At 45.2% G+C, this 15508-nt stretch overlaps 6 protein-coding genes and 1 long non-coding RNA gene across 9 annotated transcripts; 4 read left to right on the top strand and 3 right to left on the bottom strand.

Moving 5' to 3' along the window:
* Window positions 1–190: 190 nt before the first annotated feature.
* LOC9634025 (short-chain dehydrogenase TIC 32, chloroplastic) lies at window positions 191–2361 on the bottom strand. Its single transcript, XM_024671121.1, has 8 exons — window positions 2090–2361; window positions 1732–1963; window positions 1565–1644; window positions 972–1122; window positions 833–917; window positions 692–779; window positions 580–635; window positions 191–508 (listed from the first exon to the last, which is right to left on the bottom strand). Exons 1-8 carry the CDS (start codon window positions 2208–2210, stop codon window positions 329–331), a joined length of 993 nt encoding a protein of 330 aa, XP_024526889.1. The 5' UTR covers window positions 2211–2361; the 3' UTR covers window positions 191–328.
* Window positions 2362–2827: 466 nt separating this feature from the next.
* On the top strand, window positions 2828–5117 carry LOC9634024 (O-fucosyltransferase 15). Its single transcript, XM_002966624.2, has 10 exons — window positions 2828–3034; window positions 3091–3153; window positions 3206–3296; window positions 3368–3444; window positions 3502–3590; window positions 3659–3779; window positions 3890–4033; window positions 4129–4394; window positions 4448–4685; window positions 4757–5117. Exons 1-10 carry the CDS (start codon window positions 2852–2854, stop codon window positions 5066–5068), a joined length of 1584 nt encoding a protein of 527 aa, XP_002966670.2. The 5' UTR covers window positions 2828–2851; the 3' UTR covers window positions 5069–5117.
* Window positions 5118–5963: 846 nt separating this feature from the next.
* Window positions 5964–8061, top strand: LOC9652487 (probable L-ascorbate peroxidase 6, chloroplastic/mitochondrial). The gene is made up of 14 exons (XM_024671120.1): window positions 5964–5996; window positions 6047–6088; window positions 6211–6305; window positions 6354–6509; window positions 6562–6682; window positions 6736–6836; window positions 6881–6968; window positions 7025–7092; window positions 7141–7227; window positions 7281–7355; window positions 7414–7491; window positions 7562–7666; window positions 7713–7772; window positions 7824–8061. Exons 2-14 carry the CDS (start codon window positions 6055–6057, stop codon window positions 7977–7979), a joined length of 1224 nt encoding a protein of 407 aa, XP_024526888.1. The 5' UTR covers window positions 5964–5996; window positions 6047–6054; the 3' UTR covers window positions 7980–8061.
* On the bottom strand, window positions 7993–9397 carry LOC9652486 (short-chain dehydrogenase TIC 32, chloroplastic). Of its 2 annotated transcripts, none has more exons than XM_002966257.2 (8): window positions 9247–9397; window positions 8959–9190; window positions 8824–8903; window positions 8620–8770; window positions 8485–8569; window positions 8348–8432; window positions 8243–8289; window positions 7993–8185 (listed from the first exon to the last, which is right to left on the bottom strand). In XM_002966257.2, the coding sequence occupies exons 1-8, from the start codon at window positions 9368–9370 to the stop codon at window positions 8012–8014; spliced, it is 978 nt and encodes a 325-aa protein (XP_002966303.1). In that variant the 5' UTR covers window positions 9371–9397; the 3' UTR covers window positions 7993–8011. The 2 variants fall into 2 exon arrangements, with proteins under 2 accessions (XP_002966303.1, XP_024526890.1); XM_024671122.1 differs by having other exon boundaries at window positions 8062–8185; window positions 8348–8427.
* LOC112345094 lies at window positions 8346–8864 on the top strand. Its single transcript, XR_002991946.1, has 2 exons — window positions 8346–8412; window positions 8723–8864. It is a non-coding gene; the product is annotated as an uncharacterized LOC112345094 (long non-coding RNA).
* Window positions 9398–9435: 38 nt separating the features above from the next.
* On the top strand, window positions 9436–10230 carry LOC112345093. Of its 2 annotated transcripts, none has more exons than XM_024671123.1 (3): window positions 9436–9544; window positions 9615–9662; window positions 9742–10230. In XM_024671123.1, exon 3 carries the CDS (start codon window positions 9744–9746, stop codon window positions 10194–10196), a length of 453 nt encoding a protein of 150 aa, XP_024526891.1. In that variant the 5' UTR covers window positions 9436–9544; window positions 9615–9662; window positions 9742–9743; the 3' UTR covers window positions 10197–10230. The 2 variants fall into 2 exon arrangements, with proteins under 2 accessions (XP_024526891.1, XP_024526892.1); XM_024671124.1 differs by having other exon boundaries at window positions 9449–9544; window positions 9600–9662.
* A 626-nt stretch (window positions 10231–10856) lies between these two features.
* Window positions 10857–13821, bottom strand: LOC9634023. Its single transcript, XM_002966256.2, has 5 exons — window positions 13604–13821; window positions 12670–13505; window positions 12434–12610; window positions 11160–12377; window positions 10857–11110 (listed from the first exon to the last, which is right to left on the bottom strand). The coding sequence occupies exons 1-5, from the start codon at window positions 13819–13821 to the stop codon at window positions 10884–10886; spliced, it is 2676 nt and encodes an 891-aa protein (XP_002966302.2). The 3' UTR covers window positions 10857–10883.
* Between the last annotated feature and the right edge of the window lie 1687 nt (window positions 13822–15508).

Genomic DNA, 15508 nt, shown 5'->3' with positions numbered 1-15508 from the left:
CTCAGATGCGGGGGGTAATCTATCATTGGACGAAAATCGTGCCACGTCATGGGGCAATGCGTGGTCCGAAAACCATATTGTGTACGACGGGTACGGCAGTTGGGCCATGGTCGTGTCAAGACAGCGACGCGCTGCTCGTCGAATTTGTTTGGTCACTTCAAAGCCAAAAGTTGGCGGAGGAATTCCAATCTTGACCTAGAAAAGGGCTTTCCTTTGAATAGTTACATAGTTTTTGTTGGTGAGCTTGTAAAGATTGCACAGCAGCTACCTACATTGCGTATTCAAGGGGTGAAACGCCAGATCCACCGTCAATCCGCGTAATGACCAATCAATCCGTGCCGTCCCCGGCGGGACTCGTCCACTTTTCACTGAATTGCCATAGCCGCTGGGCCAACTTCATGTCGTTTGCGTACGAAACGCACTCGGCCTTGTTGCAATCCACGAAATACTTTCCGGAGACTCCACTCACCCCCGGATGAGTGGCAACGTAGCACGTAGTCGCGGCCCCCTTCAGCAAGCATAATGCCAATCGTTATTAAAACAATCCAACCAAAAAGTAAAACGCACTAACCAACTTGCCTGTGAGGGGGATTTGCTGAATTCGAATTGCTTGGAGAATATGCTCGAGATAATGTCTGTGTTAGTTCAAGGCGTACGGAATCGTGAGACATGATCATTTTTGTGATCTTACATGAGATGTACTCGGGGGCTATCCGTACGATGTTGGTGTGGATGACTCCTGGATGGACTGCATTTGCTGTGACGTTAGCGCCGCGCTCCTAAACACGCGGCTAAATAATCAAAGCTTAGACATAACCACGGCTTTGGATACCTTGAGCCGCCTCGCCAGCTCTTTTGCATGCAAGATGTTGGCGAGCTTGGAGATTCCATAGCCGAGTGGGTACGTTGTAGAAAAGCTGGCAAAAATCATAGTGAATCCCTCATTTAGAACTATCGCATAGAAAAACTACCTTGCTGGATCGTTTAGCTTATCAAACTCGATGCCATCCCTGGCAATCCTATAGCACTGCGAAGCCACATTAACGATCCGACCCTCCATCCTCGAGTCCCGCGATGTTTCGACCATCTTGTCCAGCAACAGCTTTGTGAGCAAGAAATGCCCTGGAAAAGACAAGACAGAGGAATCAGCACCGGGAATAATTCCGTATATAACATGCATCGTGGTCCTTCCTAGCGCCAGCTAGATACTGCAGGTGTGTATTTATACATATCTATCCATCTCTATCTTTGTTTACCTCCCCCGCGGTAAATGCCGGTTTTCCACTGGCGGTGGTATTGACTTTTTTTACCGTGCGGTGAAAGCCTCACACCTAGGTATCAGCCCAGACCCACGGGTCTTTTGGTCGGAGTGCGCGCGTACTAAATTGTTTGCCTGCTGGAGAAAAGGTGTGGGTGCATAGAATTCTTGTGAGGATCTCCTGCCGTACGCTCGTACGTACGCTCGGGGTGTCACCGTATGATCATGGTGAAACTTCGAAGAGGGAGTGTGTGTGTGCGTCATGCAAACTTAAGACAACTTTTGGGGTGTTTGAGAGGTGTTTACCCAAGTGATTTGTGGCAAATTGGAGTTCGATTCCATCCTCTGACCGCATGAACCTTGGAACCAGGGCTCCTGCATTGTTTCTTCTCGAGCGGATCCGGGATTATAAGTTGGTGTCAAGCAAGAAGAAGATTTGTCAAAGGTGTTTGTGGAAAATCTTAGAGTCTCACATGAGGATGTGGAGCGGGAGGTTGCGAGCGTGGAAATCCTCTGCGGCGCGGCGGACGGAGGCGAGCGAGCTCAAATCGAGCTCCAGGATCTCAATTCGCGCGTCGGGCTTGTTCTCCAGGATGGATTCCTTGACGCTCTCCGCGGCCTTGATGTTGCGCGCCGCGAGTATCACGCGGGCTCCGCGCATGGCCAGAGCTTTGGCTGTCTCCAATCCAATTCCCGACGTAGCACCTGATAGAGATGGATGGAGCAAAGTATTAAACAGACAGATCAATCAATCAACCAAAAAGAATTGGCCAGATATCATATCTTAGAAGTTGCGCGAGAGAAAACAATGGAAACATCTCTTAAGATCACCTGTGACAATGGCTGTCGTGGGCGAGAGATCCAAGCCTTGAGTTATGTCCTCGGCGCTCGTATGGAATCCATAGCCACTTTCGCCATTCCCGCGAAGAACTTGGCTAATGGCAGACCCCATTCTTTCTTACGCGAGGTCCTCCTCTTCCTTTCTACCTTTCAATACCTCCCGATCAATCGATTAGCTTCTATTCCTCGCATCGCTAGTCTGTAAACCAATTGATATCATCCACAGAGGCCACCAGGCAAGCATGGAAGAGAGCCAATCTTTGGCGAAACAATCGATATGCTACGAATACGACGCTGCTGGCACTGCAAACAGGCACAGAGGCGCACAGCATATATATATCGTGTGAGTGTGTCTAGTTTGATACGGCAGAGGATATCCAGGGGAATAGAGTACGGAACAACGTATGGAGACATCTCCACCGTTCTCTTTGGAATATAGTTTGGAGGACAAAGGAACAAAGATGAGGGAGAAAGAAGTACTTTAGCTTTAAAAATTTAGAAATAAGGAAATAAAGAAAAGAAGAAAAGAGAAAAAGTGAGGCTATCTTGATATTTTTTTAGCCTTCAATAGTAACAGCAGACATTCAAGAGTGGCCAACTTGTGTTTGTGCCGCCCTAAGTCTTATAGGATGTCTTGGCCCTGACATGTACTCTATTCAAATGGAGATGCCAAAGCAACTATTTGGAACCAAAAAGATACCTTTAAGACCTGCCCTAAATCTTGGAGTTTAGGGTTCGTATGGACTCCTGGGAATGGCGCAGCACTCGGGATTGATGAAGCGATCGAAAAGGAGGATTGGAATCAGTCGGAGCATGCTGCTGTGCTCGATCTTCGCGGCGGTGTATTTCTTGCTTGATTGGTGGATTCTTTCGAGCTCGGAGGTTCCACTGTCGGCTGGAGTGACTGATTTCGAGTCGCAATCGCGATTTTTCAAGGTAGGCTTTTGTGTAGATCGATCCTCTCCTCCAATGCGATTCCTCTACACTGGCAGGAGAAGAGAAGCAATGTAATGTACGACCGTCTTCTTGCACTGGCGGCTCATTCTCTCGCAGAGGTAGAAGACTTTCCTCCCGACGCTTACATTTTTACTTGCCTCGCAACTTTAGGCCGATTCCAGGAGTGAGCCTCACGATCTCTGGACAGAACCAGCTTCTGCGTGGAAACCTTGCGCTAATGTTCGTAGAGAAAACCACACTCGTAAGTTCCTCTCTTTCTCTCTTTCTCGCTTACTGTTTTCTTTTTCACAGACTAAACAATCGTGTATACAGTGCCGCCGGCACCCGAGAACAGCACGGGATACATTCTAATCAATGCGAACGGTGGTCTCAATCAACAGCGTGTTGCAGTAGGCTTGGTTTCATTCTTCCAACGTCAACTCTCTAAACATCTTTTTTGTACTCAGATATGCAATGCGGTTGCCATCTCGCGTCTCTTAAATGCTACGCTGGTGCTTCCGAGCTTTATGCTGAGCAACGTCTGGCAGGATGAAAGGTAACTGGGAAATCCTTTCTGTTGTAGTGTCACCTCGCTGAGTGTTTTCTGTTTCTTGTTTCTTTCAGTCAGTTTGGAGACATTTATCAGGAGGAGTACTTCGTTAATTATCTGAGAGAAGACGTGTACATAGTCAAGAGCCTACCGATCGAAATGCAGTCCCTGGATTTGCAAGCAATTGGCAGCTTTGTAAGCACTGCATTCTCTTTGTAAGTACATCTGCATCTCACAGGTTTATAGAGTTGTTGCATTATAGAGTTTCTTCCGGTTTGTGTTCATCTAACTTTGCCTCAACACAGTTATCGGAATTAGACGTGATGAAGGAGTCCAAGCCAGGTTTTTACATTCAGCGAGTCCTACCGATTCTACTGAGGAACCGAGTTGTTTATTTTTCCGGCTTCGGAAATAGATTATCATTCGATCCCATTCCTTTTGAGATACAGGTAAGGCTTTCTTTGCTTCTCTCTCTCTCTCTCTCTCTCTCTCTCTCTCTCTCTGTGTGTTTCGTTTCAGTAGTTCACTCATTTCTTGTATCTAGAGGTTGAGGTGCAGATGCAACTTTCATGCTTTGAGATTTAGGCCAGAAATACAAGCTGCTGGGGACTTGCTGGTACAGAGAATACATCAAAACTTTCCCGGACAAGTTCCATCAGTGACGAGATATCTCGCATTGCATTTAAGGTTCGAGATTGACATGGTTGCCTATTCCATGTGTGACTTTGGTGGAGGAGAACCGGAAAAGCTCGAGCTTCAAGCCTACAGGGACGTTCACTTCCCAATGATGGCGAAGTATCATAATGAAACGTAAGACATATCATAACTCGGCCTTTCCTCTCTGTTCTAAGCGTCCATGGCAGGGAGCTAGCGAGTACTCTGAGAGAGCTGGGCCAGTGTCCCTTGTCTCCCGAGGAAGGAGCTTTAATTCTTGCCGCTCTCGGCTTCAAGCGAGGGACTCGTGTTTTTCTAGCAGGTGCTCAAATCTACGGTGGCCAATCCAGACTGACTCCATTGTCTACTTTATATCCGAACCTGGTGACGAAAGAAGATTTATTGTCCGAGAAGGAACTCTCGCCTTTTGCGAATCATTCATCACAGGTTCGTTTCTTTTGTACTTTTCTTTTCGGAGTGCTCCAGAGTTTTGTTGATCGTCGTGTTTGCTTCCACAGTTAGCCGCTCTAGATTTTATAGCCTGCACAGCAGCGGATGTGTTTGCAATGACGGACTCCGGGAGTCAATTGGCTTCTCTGGTGAGTGGCTATAGAATGTATTTTGGAGGTGGGAGACTGCCGATCATCCGGCCAAACAAGAAGCGCTTGGTGAGTCTTTTCGCGAAGAACTCGTCGATCCAGTGGGGAGAATTTCGGGAGAGAGTGAGGAAGACAATCCGAGAGAACAGAAAGGTCCACACGAGACCAACAGCGAGAAGCGTTTACAGGCACCCGCGCTGTGAAGATTGTATGTGCCAAGCGAAAGAGTAAAATTTTAAACCCGAAGTATATTTTGGAATCAGGATATTCTTTGTTTGAATGGAGTATATGCTTCGTTTTTTAGCCGGGGATTGCTTGTTGTGTTCTAGGGTTCTTGGCGATGGATTGCGAGACCTTCTCGTGTCCACCGCCTCCGATTCGATGTCTGCCAGCGCCAGAATTCTACTTTCCGGACATCTCGCCGCCGAAAGAAGAAGAATCATGGGGGGAGAAATGCATGAACATTCTCGACGGGAAAACGTCTCCTCCGCCTTCTCCTCCTCCATCTCCCCGTCCTCCTCCTCCTCCTCCTCCTCCTTCTCCACCTCATTCGGAGTACTCCGATCTCCCGAGGAGCATGGATTTCGAGGGCAGCGAGTGTTTCCAGCCGTCGCCAGAGGCTTTCAGGAGGCCGGGACGCGATATTTCGATCAGGCGCGTCGAGGATTTCGATCAGGATGAGAAAGCCCCTTGCTATCGATGCATCGGGAGGCTGGCTGAGGCGAGGAGAATCCACGCGCGCGTTCCAGCGGTGGTGGCGCCGCCGAAGACAGCAGAGAAGTCGCCGATGATCGAGTCCTGCCCCAATGCGCGATCGATGTACCGCGAGGAAGCCTGGGGGATGGAGCGATGGCTCCACGTCCAGCGGTGGGCGGCAATGGCGACCAAGGCTCAGCGGAATGTGTTCGAGCTGTCGAGTCTTCTTGGCGACGCGCTGGAGGCAATGGATATGTTCGTGGAGAAAGGCGCGCGCGCGGACGAGAGGTACCAGAGGCAGCGCTGCCGCTACTACGCGACCTGACGAGCGAGAACGATCGATCGATCGAGTTGTTCTTTTCGATGTACGTTTTTGCTTGCGATCTTAATGAAATTTAGTTCCTTTCTTCCTTCCAGGCCTAGGGTTTATCCGGAGGCGATGGGGAACGCCGATCTTCCGACGGTAATGTGGCCGCATTTGGATTTCTTGGGAGATTCATCGCGTTTTCTTAGGGCGTTGGATGATCGCGCTGCCTAAGCCGGCAGATTTCTTTGGTAAGAATCGTGCATTAGCTCGATCTTAGGGTCGATTCATCTAGAAGCGTGTCAGTCAGTGGATTTCTCCGTGCAATACATTGGAGGAATGGCTCTATCTTTAGCTGACGCTAGAGTTCCAGCTTGGGATGTGCGAGCCGGAGTCGCGCCCAGCAAGAAGAATGCGGCTGTCAAGCGAGAATTTAAGTCGAATTTCTTTCAGTCATCTGCTGTGGCGGTAAGATTTTTCTTCGTTTCTTCTGCCTCTCAGTGTAGAGTGGTGCAGAAAGTAGCAACGATTGCTCCAAGAAAACTTCGGCGGAGAGCACTAGTGATCAGTAACAGTTCTTCGACGTCCGTCAAGCTATCAGCGAATGATCTCGAAGAAGCCAAATTGGCGGTGAAGGAGCTCGTCCAGAATACGTATAGTAATCCAATCCTGGTAAAGTTTCTTCGAGAAATTTCATTGTCACCTTCTTTGGTTTCGTTTGTAGATTCGCTTGGGGTGGCATGACGCAGGAACTTATAACAAAGATATCAAAGAGTGGCCAAAATGCGGTGGCGCAAATGGGAGTGTACGATTTACGAAGGAGATGGGTCACGCTGCCAATGCCGGTACTGCCTTGTTCATTTCAACTTACTTTTGAACTGGGTGAATGTATTGTCAGGCCTCCAAGGCGCACTGAAACTTCTGGATCCTATCAAAGATAAATTCCCTGCGATAAGCTATGCAGATTTGTTCCAACTTGCGAGCGTCACTGCGATAGAGGTAACCCCCGTTTATGAAACATGCTGTTATTCAAGTTATTGCAGCTAGCGGGAGGTCCTAAAATACCGATGCGATACGGAAGAGTGGATACGACTACTCCAGAAGAATGTCCGGAAGAAGGAATGCTTCCTGGTTCGTAAAATTCTTTCTAACAACTGTGCGTTTTTACATTTGATCTTTTTCTTTAGATGCTGGAGCTCCAAGTCCTGCCGAACATCTTCGGAAGGTATTTTACAGAATGGGGTTTAACGACAAGGTACATAGATCATAGATAGAGAACTTTAGTTGTTTACATGTTGAACAGGAAATTGTTGCTTTATCGGGTGCTCACACACTCGGCAGGGCTCGGCCGAATAGAAGTGGATGGGGCAAAGATGAAACCAAATATACAGTAATGTAGCATCTACGACGTGTTCTTACTAAACAGTGAATCATTTTATGCAGAAAGATGGTCCAGGACTACCTGGCGGGCAGTCATGGACCGTACATTGGCTGAAGTTTGACAACTCCTATTTCAGGGTATGCCTTTACCTTGGTTTTTAATACTCTGATCACAATAATCCTCTCGGAGGTGTAGGAAGTAAAAGAGAAACGAGATGCAGAATTACTTGTACTGCCAACGGATGCGGCTCTCTTTGAGGATCCCAGCTTTAAGGTGCGGAATGTGCTTCGCAGTTCAGTTTCTACTTCATGAAAACGGTCTGAGTTTATAAAGTTGGACGCAGGTGTATGCTGAAAAGTATGCAGAGGATCAAGAAACTTTCTTCAAAGACTACGCAGAAGCTCATGCCAAGCTTAGTGAGCTAGGTGCTAAATTCGATCCACCCGAGGTAAATGATCTAGGTTTTGAAAGACATTACAATACTCTCACTGCAGGGCATTACGCTTGAGGCTGCTCCTCAAAAGTTCGTTGCTGCCGAATACTCAACTCCGAAGGTGCCTTTTCTTACTTGGCTGTATGCACTGACCATCATCTGTTGTTTGCAGAAAGAGCTCTCTGATTCCATGAAGCAGAAAATCCGTGCTGAATACCTTGGGCTTGGTGGAAGTCCAGACCAGCCTTTGAAGACGAACTACTTTCTGAACATTATAGTCATCATTGCGGTTCTTGCTATTCTGACGTGGCTATTCGGTGGGTTTTAGTAAGTACGCAGTATGGAGGCATTCCCGTTCGGTCAGTTTTTATTTCTAGCTTCAATAAAACTCTCACTAAAGTTCCAGAGCTCTTTTGCAAGTGCCATGTCGTTTGCAAGTGGACTGCAGGTAGCTTCGTTGCAATCCTCGAAATATCGCCCTGAGATTCCGTTAACCCTGGAATGAGTTGCAACATAGCAAGTCGTAGCTGCTCCCTGTGATCACGAAAAGAACGATATGAGCAGACTGGGAAAAGAAGATTTCGGTCATACTTGGGGTACTGGCCTCATAAGTAAGGAGCAGATAGATATATACGACTCTGAACAGCAGTCTGGTTTGATTAGTTTCTCTTGTGGTGCTAATTCAAGGAAGCTTACGTATTGCAGGCCGAAGATTGCGAAAGATTTGGGTGTGGACTACGCCGGGATGTAGTGCGTTTGCGGTAATGTTGGCTCTTCTTTCCTAAGCAATCTTGATAAGAAACGTAGTGAGGGGCATATAGTGCGTTTATTACCTTGAGCTGCCTTGAGAGTTCTTTTACGTGTAGAATGTTTGCGAGCTTTGAACCAGCATAAAGAGTTGGGTGCCAATTTGACATCCTGGTAAACCAACAAGATCAAGACATTTGGTCGGCTTCTGATGCTTTTACCTGTTTTCAGTGTTTAGTTTTTGAAAGTCTGTGCTGTCTGTTAAAATGGCATGTGCGTTTGAAGAAATATTCACAATTCTTCCTTCAATCCCGGTCTCTTCAGATGTCCGGATCATCGTGTCCAGGAGCAGCTTTGTCAGCAGGAAATGGCCTGGGTGAATGCGTGCTAGTTAGTTTTTTTGATACGTTTGTATTCTATCTGACCGAGATGGTTTATTGCGAACTGTAACTCCATCTTTTCTTCAGATAGCTGCAGGCCTCGGCAGATTACCCCGGCATTGTTTCTTCACAGTGCAAGCATGTCACAACAAGAAGAGAAGGTGTACGATGAAAGCTTACATGAGAATATTTAGTGGAGCGTTCAGAGATTTGAACTCGTCGACAAAGGTGCGTATAGAAGCGAACGAGCCGAGATCCAGCTCTCCGGTGCTTACTTTCGCATCCGGAAGTTCACTGATAATTGCTGACTTTGCTTGTTCGGCAGCCTTCAAAGTTCTCGCCGGAATAACGACGTGAGCTCCTCGCATCGCCAGCACTCTCGCCGTTTCCAAGCCAATTCCAGATGTAGCACCTCAAGGGAAGGCAAGCATCCATTAAACGTTTTCATATTTCGTGCTGCATTCTAACCTGTGACGATGGCAGTGCGGCTGGACAGATCAATGCCCTCGGTCACGTCTTGTGCTGTTGAGCGAGATCCAAATCCACTCTCTCCTTTGGTACCCCACAAGTATGCCCAATCCACGGGAGGCATAGCAAGACGATGGGCCTCACTCGAAGGGAAGGCTCACTTTTAAAGCTCTCATGGTTTCTCACTTGGCCGCGTCTTAATCTTGCACAGAGGGGAGCTCTGGAAGAAACAGACACAAAAACATTAGCTGGACCTGTCACGGGGTTCCCTGGTTGGGTCACGAGATTGTCTCTTTGGGTACGTGCCGTGCTATCTTAATGTTGTGCGCAGCCTTCTCTGGCTCATCTATTAGGTGTTCTTGACGCAGAGATAGCAGGGTCGGCAAACTATGGAAAACGATCATACTATGGAAAAGGTATTCTTATAAAGTCTAAAAGGCTAGGCTTCCTTTTCCCACGTGTATAAAGCGTGCGAGACTTAACCCTGTGAATTAGCTATGGATGCGAGGACGGCTTTTAAGGACGCTCTTACAAAGGACGCGTTGGATTTCCCTGGGAAGCTCGAGGAGGTCGACTATTTGGACGTGTGGTTTTACTACCCGTCCTGGGATGAAGTGTTGCAGTACACGGCCCCCCGCGACATGATAGTGGTGAGGGCGCACTACGCGCAGGGGTTCTTCAAGCTGGTGATACGGGCGCCGTATGGAATGGGCATGGTTGCGACGCTGATCAAAGCCAAGATCAGGGAAGCGGCGGTGGTCGAAAAGACGTGTTACGTGCACGAGAAAGTGGACGAGGTCCCTAGCTTCGCTCTGTTTGCCAACAAGTATAAAGCTCAGGGCTATGAAAAGGTGACCCAAATCTGGGGCACTCAGGAGAAGGTGACGAAAATCAGGGACGACGACACACACGAGGATGATTATGTGTTGATCGATGATTTTGTGTTTTAGTATAAGTCCAGAAATCAAACTACGAGTTGGTGCAGTTGGACCAAGGGATACGCACTAGAGGCAATTAACAAGTGGGTAGATCAATGTTGTAGATCACGGCATTGGCGATGTATGTCACAGAAGGCCCTAGTAAGAGGAGTACTGCACCCCTAGAGCACTGAGAAGCCAAAGCGAACCCTGATGGCATTTGCAACAGAAATGGAAGCAGCAGAAATTGAATTTTGGAGGATATGACTTTGAAGCAAAGAATGGAAACCAACGAAGAATAGAAATCATAATATTGAGAAGTTCTCTGACAGTATTAAAACGTAAACAAGAAAATTTATTTATTGATTTAAATCAAATTATTAATTATAAATGATCAACCCTCATAGAATATTTTATAACCAAATAATTGTGTTTGAATGGGTCATGCATTTGGTAGTTCTTAACATATCAAAGATAAATAAGTGTAAAGCTAGTAGAAATGATTCAAATACATAGTTCGAATACACTGATTCCATAAATATATGAAAGTTCCAGACTTTTGAATGTTTTTTTTTTACAAAATAAGATTAACAAGTAGCAGCCGTCAATAGAACTGCAACCGAAGCTTTTACATAACAATAAAGACATAAACATGTTTTTGTGTGAGTAACAAAGACTGGCTTGAAATGGCATCACGTTTTTATTTTAATCATGCGGTATTCAGATCTCTAGCTCTAACCATGCTTTGAGCAGTGGTCGATACAAAGCATTCAACACTGAGGAGTTCAAGTTGCTCCGGAATCTTCTGCGGATCTTAATAACATCAGAACCATTGGCTGCATTTCCCCATGGCAATGGTACATGGAGACAGTCAAGTGCCACATACACCAGGCTTTCTAAATCGGAATGGATTCTTGGAGTTTGACTTCCAGAGAAAAAGCAAGAACCTGCATAAAGAACAATCAGTTACCAAACTCCAGAAAAAAAGTTAAGTACCTGAATAAAGCCAATCAGGTATATTTGTGGGATGATCAATATCGGGAAGCCGGCTTGCCAATCCCCAGTCAATAAGTCGGTAACGTCCCTTTTCGTCTCGGCAGATGTTGCGGGGTGCAACATCATTGTGCAAAATCCCATGCTCACCATACACATGAGAAAGTACCATATAAATGGCCTTTGTCATATTGAAAACGTCCTCAGGCGTCATCGTGTCTGTGTTGATTTTCTGTCCCGCATCTTCCAAGAGTAACGCAGGAACCCCTCTCCAGACTACTGCCCTCGCCTTCACAGAGTCCTCTGGACACAGATACTGACGAATTAAAAGCTCTCGCTGAACCTGCTTGTACTGGTCACCTACTGTTGCCGCTTTAATCCAGGCTTTCAATCCCGATCCATGGATTGTCACGGGGAATAGATACCGGTGCTCTATCTCAGCTGCCTCAGCCTTAACCGGTTTAACTAGCTGTTCTTCATCAACACTTACTTCCATTCTCTCTGCTCTCAACCCGGCAGCACCACTAACATCACCTTGAAGCAGAGTCTGTGGCAGGAACCCGGCTTTAATCAGAGCAATAACTAGCTCTTTGAGGATTTGATCGACCCCCCTTGAATCCATATCTAAACTCCTGGCCTCTCCTATCTTTATGTCGCTACTCTCCATGACTTTCAGTATCCGGCTGGCGCTGAAATGATCTTCGGATTTGGTGGAGTCAGTCCGGTGGACGATTGTAACATGCATGCCGTTGACAAACCCGCTCTGAACCTGCTGAAACTGCCTTTCCACGTGAACTTCGCCAATTTGGCCTCGAGCCTTTTGTAGAGGCTCACTCTGATTATTGTTGCTGAGAACAATAGGCTGATTTTTCTTGCTTATGCTTTTGTTCTCCTCACTTTCGTCGCTTTTCTGGTCAGACGACGACACCCTGTTTTTCTTCGCCCTCGTCTCCTCCTGAATGTCATCACCCTGCCGCTTCAGATTCTTCATCTCTATTAGGAACCTGCACCTCAAACTCGACCTTTCGACTTCAACCTCTAGCTTCCCGTTTGATGTGTGAACTGGGGCCAGAACCTTCACCGAAATTGTAGGCAGACCTTTGTCTTTGTCAAGGACCCGAAAGATACTTTCCAACAGCGCTGCAAAACAAACGCCATAGGCAGCGTAGTGTTTGACTCTGACCTCTGCGTAAGTCTCATCACAGGCATACATGCTCTTCCCTGCATTCAAGGACAAGGATTTGTAACAAAGAAGAAAGAAGAAACGAAAACAGTACCAAGCTGATCAGGCTCCGTAGCTTCCAGATATGAAACTTGTAAATGTTCAAAGCCTCTTCCCTTATAGTCTGCATAAACATCTCTTTTGATTTGGTCCCAGCTTTTTTGGATTCCCTCTTGGTTGAGTTTGTCGAGCACATATCTACTTCCAAATGTGGTTTGGCTCCTATGAAATTCTAATGCAAGTGTGGAAACAAAGTTTTAAACAAAACAAATAATAAACAAATAAACATACCGAGTGGCTTGGGCAGAAACGATCTCCACCGTATTGCATGTAAATCAATATTGCCACGCAGGAGTTGATGCAAAGGATTCCACTTATCCAGTACAAGCTTGTGGAAGTCAGCAGCTTCACTGTCAGAGAACTTCTCCATGTCAGAAATGGTATGAGCATTTTTTATGACTGTTACTAATATCCTCCTCTCCTCTTCTTCTTTTTCCATTCTTTTCTTAAACTCCAACTCCGCTTTCTTCAACTCGAATTGCCCTTTCTTTAACTCCAATAACTCTTTCTCAAACTCCAATTTCCGTCTCTGAAACTCTTTCTGAAACTCGAACTCCCCCTTCTGAAACTCTTTCTGAAACTCTTTCTGAAACTCCAATTTCCCTTTCCATTTCTGCTGCTTCCACCATGTAGCTGCAATTGCCATCAGGGTTGGCTTTGGCTTCTCAGTGCGGTACTCCTGTGGCTGGAGCTTACCAGGGCCTTCTGTGAGATACATTATCAACGCCGTGATCTTCTTCTCATCTACAACATAGCCCTGATTTACCCACTTGTCAACTGCCTCTAATGCGTCATCCATTCTCAAGAGCTTATCGCCGCTCATTGCCTTCCCTAAGCGGGGTTTAGGGTTAAAGTGGCTATTGTTTAATTGCGGATTTAAAACTTTTGAGTAGCAGCTAGCGGTCGCAGTGAACAATGGCAATTGTGAGGACGATAGTGTGTTTCTAAATACGATCTTAAGGCTCAGAAGAGCAGGTTTTGCAAGCCGTTTTCCTGTGAATCCAAGGGATGGGGGAATTCTTCCCGTGAGATTGTTTGCTCTAACCTCAATCACTTGTGCGGGGATTCTGGAGATAATTTCCCATGAAGAGTGTTATTGCTCAATTGAAGGACCAATATTTCATCTGCAGGGGATGAAATGTTGACATGATAGTGGTACATGCACGGGTTCTTCAAGCTGGTGATCCCAGCACCCATGGTCCTGAAGCTGATCAAAGCCAAGATCAGGGAAGTGGTGGTGGTGGAAAGACGTGTTATGTGAGAAAGTTCGCTAGCTTCTCTCTGTTTGCCAATCAAGTAGAAATCACAGGAGACCCAAATCTGGGACACTAGGAGCGGGTAGCAAAACCACAAATTCAATGCATCCTTTGTCCTCACATCCATAGCTAATTCACAAGCTGTTAAGTCTAAACATTGAAAAGGAAAGTTTGCATTTTATTCCGTTGCAAAAGCCCAACTCTTCTAAAAAAAACCACCTATGAAAATACGTCATTTCATTTCATAAACTGTTTATACAAAATCTCACAGCTCCCTCTACTAAACATGAGACCACTGGGTTTAGAGTATGACTCGTTAGTAGATTTAAGTCACCTTAATTGTTCCAGCCTACCACCACAAAATCATTGATGAATCCTCGTAAAAACTTTAACACATTTGAGGCAATATTACCTTTAAAAACACTTTCTTCTCCAACTTGTGAGCAGTATCATCACTTTTTTATAGTCCTGGTACTGTGCTAGAATCACACACTTGCATGCAGCCAACACAATAAATAAACATATCAAGGTTTTCTTTCGCTTTTCAAAATAATAAAGTGTTTCTTTTGGCAGATCACTAGAGCTTCCATATTTTCAACCTACATTATCATATGATGCGTCTTTGCTAATATTTTTCATACTTTTAGCTAAGTATTTGTTCACATATATGTGATGGTTGTTTTACAAGGTGACCACATATTGTTTTGCATGAAGATGCTTTTGGAAAGCTGCATTCCTTAATTTCCTTCAACCGATTCTTACTTTCCAACTTTCATATCATGCCTAGACTTCAAAAGTCACTACTGCCAGCATATTTAGATCAAGAAAGAGGAACAAAGATAGTGTCAAGAGTATCAATGATGGAGAACCAAATGATTGCAAAGTTAAAGTACTAAATTTCTATTATATATTGTCACCTTCTGCCAAGGAGCACTCATCCTTGACTCTTCCAGGCTAGTGGTTTTCTCAAGAACTTGTCAGCTTGCTTGCAGTAGTGATCAAGTAAATGGCAAGGCATTTGTTTATTTTTGAGTTCCAGCCATGGACTCCATGCATGTATAGCATGCAACTTGCCATGTTTGAGACTTACATCTATGTATGTGATTTTGACCATCCTTGGCTGAAGTATAAAAAGGCGCCATAAAGAGTGGACACTAAAGATCTTGGATTTGTCCAGGACAAATGTGGCCAAATGGAGGTCACCAAATGTATACTAGCATAGTATATATATTTCTAGGCTTTGTCATAGTTAAAGCAAAGTGGAGTGGACTGACCTTATAGAGATTATTTTAAGTATCAAGCACAATTTCCTCACAAAGTGAGTAAAGAGGGGGATAAATGGCATAGTGCAATTGCAGAGTACATTATTTGTGTTAGATGTTCTTTTGTTTTTGATTACTTTGTGCGTATCATATTAATAAGGACAAAATATAAACATTGTTGAATATCTTATATTTTATTGATATTTTAGTAGTATTTAAGTCAGGTATTTTACTCTATCTATTGTATTACTTCTTCTTTTCATTTACATTCTTATTAGTATATATGGCAAGAAAAAATCTTTAATCTACCATTTTAATTTCATTCTTTGCATCAGCTTTAATGAGTGCACCATTAAAAACATGTGAAGAATCATGTAATTCACATGATGAATGTAAAGGTAAGATTGCATGTTTTGATGAAATTTGCAAGAATGATCCCAATATGGACACTAATCTTTGTCCAAGTACTAGGAAAATTCTATCACTTTCATCAGATCTTTTATCTCCTCCTGATGAAGACTTACCTCCTTCTAATGAGCTTTTATCTCTTCC

Source organism: Selaginella moellendorffii, unplaced genomic scaffold (assembly GCF_000143415.4).
Source record: "Selaginella moellendorffii unplaced genomic scaffold, v1.0 SELMOscaffold_7, whole genome shotgun sequence".
Classification (NCBI taxonomy): Eukaryota; Viridiplantae; Streptophyta; class Lycopodiopsida; order Selaginellales; family Selaginellaceae; genus Selaginella; species Selaginella moellendorffii.
This window is presented reverse-complemented; position numbering and strand designations above follow the sequence as displayed.

Bases quoted from the DNA above. Each gene is read 5' to 3' on its own strand.
- LOC9634023 (XM_002966256.2), bottom strand. From the start codon at position 13,821: ATGGATGTGAGGACAAAGGATGCATTGAATTTGTGGTTTTGCTACCCG. The intron at 12,611-12,669 runs GTATGTTTATTT...CACTTGCATTAG, and splicing joins GTTTCTGCCCAAGCCACTCG to AATTTCATAGGAGCCAAACC. The intron at 12,378-12,433 runs GTACTGTTTTCG...CCTTGAATGCAG, and splicing joins TACGGAGCCTGATCAGCTTG to GGAAGAGCATGTATGCCTGT.
- LOC9652487 (XM_024671120.1), top strand. From the start codon at position 6,055: ATGATCGCGCTGCCTAAGCCGGCAGATTTCTTTG. The intron at 6,683-6,735 runs GTACTGCCTTGT...ATGTATTGTCAG, and splicing joins GGGTCACGCTGCCAATGCCG to GCCTCCAAGGCGCACTGAAA. The intron at 6,837-6,880 runs GTAACCCCCGTT...AAGTTATTGCAG, and splicing joins CGAGCGTCACTGCGATAGAG to CTAGCGGGAGGTCCTAAAAT.
- LOC9634025 (XM_024671121.1), bottom strand. From the start codon at position 2,210: ATGGGGTCTGCCATTAGCCAAGTTCTTCGCGGGAATGGCGAAAGTGGC. The intron at 918-971 runs GTAGTTTTTCTA...GATTTTTGCCAG, and splicing joins AAGCTAAACGATCCAGCAAG to CTTTTCTACAACGTACCCAC. The intron at 636-691 runs GTAAGATCACAA...GAACTAACACAG, and splicing joins AGCCCCCGAGTACATCTCAT to ACATTATCTCGAGCATATTC.
- LOC9652486 (XM_002966257.2), bottom strand. From the start codon at position 9,370: ATGCCTCCCGTGGATTGGGCATACTTGTGGGGTACCAAAGGAGAGAGT. The intron at 8,771-8,823 runs GTCAGATAGAAT...GCATTCACCCAG, and splicing joins GTTCGCAATAAACCATCTCG to GCCATTTCCTGCTGACAAAG. The intron at 8,570-8,619 runs GTAAAAGCATCA...TTGGTTTACCAG, and splicing joins AAACTAAACACTGAAAACAG to GATGTCAAATTGGCACCCAA.
- LOC9634024 (XM_002966624.2), top strand. From the start codon at position 2,852: ATGGCGCAGCACTCGGGATTGATGAAGCGATCGAAAAGGAGGATTGGA. The intron at 3,445-3,501 runs GTAGGCTTGGTT...TTTTGTACTCAG, and splicing joins TCAATCAACAGCGTGTTGCA to ATATGCAATGCGGTTGCCAT. The intron at 4,034-4,128 runs GTAAGGCTTTCT...TCTTGTATCTAG, and splicing joins CCATTCCTTTTGAGATACAG to AGGTTGAGGTGCAGATGCAA.
- LOC112345093 (XM_024671123.1), top strand. From the start codon at position 9,744: ATGGATGCGAGGACGGCTTTTAAGGACGCTCTTACAAAGGACGCGTTG.